We start from the raw sequence: 7,791 nt of genomic DNA, 5'->3' as shown, positions 1-7,791 counted from the left end.
GGACTCTATGATGAAGGTACAAGCACATTACTGAGTCTGTTTTAAATAAATGTGCTTTTTTTGTTATCTCTCCTAGCTTCTACCAGTGTAAGCATCACTACACCATACCTGTACCTGCTTACCTCTTCTTGGAACTGCTAAAATATGCTGTACTCCTTTCCTTTTTGTTCCCAGACCTTTTCTTCGCATCCCTCTAAAATAGTGTACATAAATTTCGCAACCACAGGGCATCATTTCTTTGATGGTGAGGCCTGCTGTATCGCCACAGGCGAGGAACACGCTTGAGTATAATGTAACCACCAGTACTCATGTGTAACTACACTTTTATGTAATGTTTGAGTACTTTTTTCACACTGTTCGTAACCAGAATCTAAATCAGTTTCAGGTATATGGGTGAAAACGAGGTTATCTTACATGCTCCAACACCTAGTATCAATAATGGATTTATTCAGTCTCAAATTCTCTAAATGTGTACCTGCACTTGCTAGGCCTGGAATGTTAACTGATCTTTAAGATTTCTTATATTCTTTTCATATCGGACCCTGTCCCTCTGCCATTCGCTAAAACTGGTACTGACAAATTCAATGCTTTCTCCCCTTCAAATCAAACTCGCGATTACATTCTAAGGGGGCGAACATTCACAACTCAGGCTTGAGTGGCACGCATATGAAGAATGGAGATTCGTTAGCATCTGTGACCACTTAAAAGGGTCCATTTGAGTGAACAATGACACAGTATGTGGCACAACGTTCCGGCTTTGGACATGAGCACCAACTGGACAGTTGGTTAAGAGTACATCTATATTCCATCACGCAAACGATTGTCGACATCCACGGAATATGTTACAAATATGTAACAGAAATAAGTGAGATGTAATGGGGGTTAACGTCGCGTGATCATTGTACTTCTAAAACAACGTACATGCACGTATGTGTGGGTGGGTTGCTGCATGTACTAGTCCGGATGGCTCACTGAGATACCATGCCACAGTTTAACATGAATACCCCACTCAGACACAGTATACGGACTTCGAGCCGACCAGTCCTTGCTTTAACCCTTTAATGCCGAGCGCCAGACAGGGTAACAACAAGTACCATCTTTTAACGTCTTTTGTTGTGACGCGGCCGGGGATCGAACCACCAAAGCCCCCCGCCTTTGGGCTGACGCTATATCACTAAACCACAGAGGCGGTCCATGGAACAGAAATAAACAATAACAAAGAATACCTGAACATTATAGCATTTTAATACAGTTGGGCAACGAACAATTGGAGCTGAATTGTGAGTGAGTGAGTGAGTTGGGTTTAACGCCGCTTTTAACAGTATTCCAGTCATATCACGGCGTGTCAGCTTAATGTGAGAGGAAAGCCCGAAGTGATGCAGGTCTCAGACGTTTACCACTTCGGTGAAACCCACGAGCACGGGTATGGTGCTGACAAACCTAGAAACATAATCGGGGCGAACCGGGATTCGAACCCACAATCAGAGGTTTCTGGCGTGCCTAAGGGACGCAACTCTGCACAGCGAATCTCGGCGCCTTAGACGACTGGGCCACCCGTGCCCCCAGCTGAATTGTGGGAAGAGGGTGTATGTGTTAATTCCACAGATGAAGCATTTACGTTTGCAAACTGATAGGTTGGGTGCTCATGTCAGAGAATTTCCTAACCAGCAAGGAAAAGGTAAAGTACTGCAGGTAAGGTACTGCATATCAAACAAATTTGAACTATTTTAAAACTTAAGAATCATGTGTCATCAGATATGATATGGATGATATACTGAAATTACAGAATCAGCGCATGCTTGTTTGTTCGTTGATTTAGAAAGAGGGTCTGGAAAATAATCTGAGCCAGACAAACCAGTTGCTGATATTTTTAGCTTCGTCCAACGACCACCAGGCATATTCGCATTTGTCAGCAAGGAGAATGTACTTTTGAATGTTGGTCAATGCAATTTGCTTATATCATGGTGCAACAGTGAATTTTAATAGTAGCAAAATATAGTTTTGTCACAGATACCTGTCCATAGAAGATACCTTACAAGAAATCCTGCTTATCTATTTGATAATAATACCAAGTATACCGGATGATGCGATAACACTATGCATTACTAGTATATAATAAATAAGGAAATATTTCTCGGTCACATTTTTTAAAATAAGGGAGAGCAGACACTGTTTGTTTGTCTATCTAGAAAAAAAGTAACAATGGATGTCTTTTTTTCTCAATACATAAACCAGCCATATGGAATTAGCTTTGGTAGTCGCTACAACACGTATCGTCCAAAGCATATCGGTGTTTCTGTTCAGGCTGTTCGAACAAGGCGATAGGCTCTATCGTCACTTTCTGTAATTCTCTTTTTAAACCAGACTCAAGACATTATGTTCATGTTCATGAACGGATGACCATGAATAAAACGCCTTACTCCAATTCTCTGTCAGAAACAAGCTGGTAATCGGTGGAAGAATATTTTGTATGCTTACGGATAGATACACATACACGACGATGTGTTTAAGAGAAGCCTTTTTTTCCTTTCGCGTTTCCATTGTCGCGTGATCACCGAAAGGATGTAGAGCCGGTGTCACGAAATATATTTCCCCCAGAATAAAATCCCCCCCGGCGAATTTATACCGGTACAGTTCCGCCCCTCTCGAAATATACTCTCCCCCACCCTACGAAATAAAATCTTCCCCCAGAATATTTCCTCGCCCGGTCGTTTTATAAATACTTGCCATGCAGTTCAATAGTTGCCTTTATAATAGTTGCATTATATCAAATTAAAGTTGGGTCATCATTACAATAGCTATATCATTTCAGGAATGACGTTTTGGCTGCATGGACCCCAGGAGCTGTCAGGTTGCAAGGATTTCCTCAGTCTCTGTGAAGAATAATTGTGAGAAACGATATTCAACGATCAATTTCAGTTGAAAAGCATAAGTAACATTGAACATCTCACATTCTCACATCATATTTCTGAAGGCAAGCATGCTTGGCACATTACGTCAGGTTACAATAACTGTACAGAAATTCTACTTGTTGTGGGTTGTGTCCTGTGAAAAAACGTCTTTCGAACGCAAAAGCTTTTATGATCATTGAAATGTATTGTTACCTCACCATATCTATAGAAACAGAAATAATGTGAACAAAACTACTTCATTATTGTCGCCTCAAATGGTCCTTGCTCAATCACGCCATTGTGTAAATATATGGAGGACAAAGTCATGGACGAAAGAAAGGGACGTTAATGACAATTATGTTACCAAGAATTAGCGTTCAAGTATTAGAACTAGTACATATACTTGGTCAGTTTAAAGGACATGACTGCTTATTTGTAGTTTTTATTTATGTCAAACGTTGATTTACGTGTTAAAAGAGCTGATATTACACCTGGAAAAACAAACTAATTTATCTCAGGAAAGAGCGAACTCAGTTTGATCAAACACATTAAACACTGCATACTTATTATAAATGGGCAAACAGATTGTAATAGTGTATTGTTTGCTTAAAGCCAGTTTAATCACCTGCAAAAAACTACCCTCCTCTCTGATAATGGCTGAAAACATCATTACTACCAATGGGATGCATGGAATGGTTGCTAGGCACCAGCCAATAGTGGCAGCGTAGTCAGGATAAACATAACCGTTGTATGTTGGAGACTGGTACTGGGCCAGGGTGACGATGGATATTGTCTGGAAGGGCAAGAAAAATGGGAGATGTCATAAAAAGTTCGACTGTCGAGTAAACTTGGCAACATTAAATTATAACCTTGGTTTTCATGGTTCTCACTCGAAGATAAATTATTCGTTTATTTGTTTGTTATTATTAAATGTTTGAGTGCCGTTTTGGCATCTTAACTTGGTAAAAATAATGAAAATGATGTAATTAATCTTCCATTTGTAAACATACATTTATACATGAAATGAACCATGTTTGAGTATGCATGACAACAGGCCAATAGGTGACACTGTTTTACATGTAACGAATATAAAAATTACGTGTACTAACTTCACTTAACTGTAATATGGCTTTTCTCAGGATTTAACATATGTCCCTTACCAGAAGAATTGTGGGCGTAATGTAGCGCCATGCGATTCTGAAGAACATTGGAGCTGGTTTTCCTGTCATCAGTTCAATGTCTGCACTGACACGGTTGACTCCTTAATGTATAAGGAACACAATTAGTGCTGATCATATTATTGTTCATCATTAAAGAATAGTTTGCATTGTAAAACATTATTGTTATTTCACACTGAATGTCAAGTGAGCGCATTGTTCGCCGTCCCCACATCTGGTTGTTCTCTGTGACAGCTGAAGCCTTTAGGGAATGACCACAACCATGGCATCTCTAAATAAGAACCCAGTATTCAAATCCGATTATAAAACATGGACGCCACGGCGGCCATGTTGGAAATGTCATTTTGACCCATTACTAAGCCATTGCTGCATGTATCATTTTTATGCAGCCAATATATGGTGTGTGGAATACCATTTATTATATACTTCAGTTTGAAAGACTGCGTTTTCTGAATTTGAGAAAAATGATAATTTTACTGCAGTGAACATAACACTTTGACAGAACTATTGTTATACAAGAGTTGCCTCCCTGCAAATTGTCTCCCTTTATTGCCTAGTCCGTACACAAAATGTTAGTTCCACATTGACAAAGCAAAATGACACATGGTCATTTATGATTTTGTTCATTTATGAACGCTTCTTGCCATTTGATAGTCTCTTGAAAATGTTCCGTTATTATTATTAGATTTCGTGAACGTGTCTCCTTCCCCCGTCACTCAGTTTTACTAGCGATACTGCATTTTTTTCTAAATGTTCTCTGATACTTCAAGGCCTACAGAGCTGCATCTGATGTGCATGATCCTAGCTTTTGTGGCCCTAAAGTCTGCTCACAGAATTTCAGTTCAAATCAGCTTAATGTTCGCGGACAGCCGAAAGTGATGCTTGTCTTCGGCGTTTACTACTTTACTAGCATGGGTACAAACCTGAAAACATTTTCAGGGGAATTTTTGGATTCGATTTCCTGGCCATGGCTTCTCTGTTCACGTTCGTTTTCAAGAAATAGTGACGTTTAAAATGCTTTGTACGACAATCATAAAACTTCCTGTGGAGGCTTTGTCAGACAGCCACGGTTATAGGTTTTGATGAAACTTTTCTTATTCAAATGAGTTTTTCAAAGCCCAATGGCAGCCGATAGTGATTTCTGGAACAAATGCGAAAATAAAAGCTCCCGTTACAATCATGAGTTGGTATACCTTGCAGAAAAGGGGAATAGATTGCTTTAGATCCTTACCATAAAACCATCCAAGAACTACGCACTCCAGAAAACCACAAAAAAAGAAGAATATCGCGGCGAAGTACCAGTCAACCAGTGTGAAAACGTACATTCCGCCCTGCAACATATGGACAGATATAACACAAATGTCTTTAACATTGTGATCTTATTATGTGAAAAGAGTCATCTACAGGAGTGTGTCAAATGGTCTTGTTTATGCACCTGACTAGGAAACATATTAAGGATGTCAACTTCTTAATATGGGGAACATAACGTTTCGGAGTATATGCTTACTCCTTCATCGGGTGAATTAATGCCATGAGACAGAGACCATATATATATATATATAATCGATATATAATAATTTGAATATAATCGACGACCTAGACACCAAACTCACAATAGACAGCAGCATCAACCTAGCCACCAGCTGCTTTGACACATCATACTTCACCTTCAACGACATGATTTACGTATGGGCTCCCCTCTATCCCCTCTCATCACTGAAATCTTTATGACATTCTTTAAAGAATCATCCCTCGCCACAGCACCATTCCAACCCCTCTGCTGGTACCGAAAAGTAGACGACACATTCACCACTATCCCCCGCCAGAACGACCCCACAAAGCTCCTCAAACATCTCAACGCCCAGCACCAGAGAATCCAGTTCACCATGGAGACCGAAACTATTCGACACCTTCCTCCAAACCAAAGATGATGGACTAAGAGCATCAGTGTACCACACACACAGACCAGTACATCCACTACAACTCCTTCCACCATCCCCAGATAAAACAAGCCATCATTGCCACCCTCACCCGACGTGCCAAATCCATTTGTTACCCTGATGCCCTCAGCAGTGAACTGGGCCATATCAAGGAAACCATCACTTCCCTCAACAGCTATCCTGCCCACCTTGTCTCCAAAACCATCCGCAAGACCCTCAAGAACTCCGACCCCAGGCCCAAACCAGCTCCGTCGCCCATCAAAATCACCATACCCTACCAAGGCCCTGTCACTCATCAGATTTCCCGCCTCATCAAGAATAAAGCCAACATAGATGTCACCTTCTCTAGCGGCAACTCCATCAAGACCCATCTACAAGCAAATGGCATAGACACTAGCAGGGCGAGTCCCAACCCCCGAGGATGTATATACCAGATACCCTGCAACTGTGGCCACCATTACATTGGAGAAACCCTTAGAGTCCTCAACACAAGATTCAAAGAACATCGGACCTCTGTAAGCAAACTCGACCGGAAATTCGCTATTCCCTAACACATCCTGAAGAACATAAACCATAACATCATGTGGGAAGTCACCAAAGTCCTGTCTACCAACAACAACAACTGGCGACAAAGGAAACTACAAGAAGCCATTGACATCAGGAGACACCAGCCAGCCATGAACCGTTACCAGGGAACCTATCAGCCTAGTGCTTGGGACTTATTGCTTTGATCTTTGTCTGGGCAAATTGCCTAGCTGGCTTCAATTTGCCCCTTGCTATGTCCATTCTTACACCTATCAGTGCTAATTTCTTTAATTAATAAAGAAGTTGACATCCATATATTCTCTTCCTTATGTGAATCACTTCTAAATGCCTTTCAAAGACCAGAAAACATATTGCACTACAAACCTCAGTGGTGAATATGAGGCCCAGTAGAAAGGATGCGGCACAAAACACAGCATTTATAGCCATTCTCCATTTCAGAAGGATGGGGTATTCATCCATAATGGCTGATACCACAGTTTCAACCATGGACATCTATATAAAGACAAAATGATATAACATAAATCGTTATTTGATTTAAGATCCTTCGACTTGAATATGAGGATACAGGTGAAAGCGACAAAACCCTCTCCATCTTCAGAAGAAAATTCGATTGTCGATTATACGATTCCAACTATATCTTGAGCTTTATGAATCAATATTAAATAGTGATGATACCAGATGTTTGCGAAAAGGTGAGGGTACCCTGCCCAACCTGTGGAAACTGTCAAAAACACATGCAAAGGAAAGTCACCAGTAAGAACACGGGAACATGTGGTCCGAGTCAAAAGAAGGAATTGCATCGGACATAATTTTTCTCACTGATGCGTCCAATTTTGAAATGTACTCCATATGTCTACCATACAACTTTTTGAAAGTTTTACTGAGTCCTTTAATGTTGTAACCTTGATCAAACAACTTCTGAGCAAGAGTTGTATGACGCCCTTTAAAATCCTGGTGGAAAGAGCATGCTCGATTGTACCTCAAAAAGTGTGAAATGAAGACATGAAGGGCTGGAGCTGCAGCTGCAGTTGCTCGACATAAAGGGAAAGTTAACTATTGGAAAGTCATCCCTCTTGTCATGCAGTCTTGTGGAAAGTGTTTTGTCTTTATGCATATATCTAAATATGAAGCAGATGAGGCAGTCTCACTGGTCTCCCTAATTTCTTGTCCAGTTGGGTAAATCATTAGAAGGAAATTGACTATTTGATGGTAATTGAACGATATTGCATCATCGAT

The 7,791-nt window shown here is 40.6% G+C and overlaps 1 protein-coding gene across 1 annotated transcript; it reads right to left on the bottom strand.

Moving 5' to 3' along the window:
- Nucleotides 1-2,707: 2,707 nt before the first annotated feature.
- Nucleotides 2,708-7,014, bottom strand: LOC124112837 (sodium- and chloride-dependent glycine transporter 1-like). Its single transcript, XM_046472995.2, has 5 exons — nt 6,919-7,014; nt 5,301-5,400; nt 4,052-4,152; nt 3,517-3,684; nt 2,708-2,873 (listed from the first exon to the last, which is right to left on the bottom strand). The coding sequence occupies exons 1-5, from the start codon at nt 7,012-7,014 to the stop codon at nt 2,799-2,801; spliced, it is 540 nt and encodes a 179-aa protein (XP_046328951.2). The 3' UTR covers nt 2,708-2,798.
- Between the last annotated feature and the right edge of the window lie 777 nt (nt 7,015-7,791).

This window comes from Haliotis rufescens, unplaced genomic scaffold, assembly GCF_023055435.1.
Source record: "Haliotis rufescens isolate VD_foot unplaced genomic scaffold, xgHalRufe1.0.p SCAF_19, whole genome shotgun sequence".
NCBI classification, from domain to species: Eukaryota; Metazoa; Mollusca; class Gastropoda; order Lepetellida; family Haliotidae; genus Haliotis; species Haliotis rufescens.
Note: the sequence above shows the minus strand (reverse complement) of the source record. Positions and strands in the feature narration are given on the sequence as shown.

Excerpts from the sequence above, each read along its gene's own strand:
- LOC124112837 (XM_046472995.2), bottom strand. The coding sequence starts at position 7,014 with ATGGATGAATACCCCATCCTTCTGAAATGGAGAATGGCTATAAATGCT. Across the intron at positions 5,401-6,918 it reads GCCTCATATTCACCACTGAG|GGCGGAATGTACGTTTTCAC; the intron begins GTTTGTAGTGCA and ends CATATGTTGCAG. Across the intron at positions 3,685-4,051 it reads TTACGCCCACAATTCTTCTG|ACAATATCCATCGTCACCCT; the intron begins GTAAGGGACATA and ends TTGCCCTTCCAG.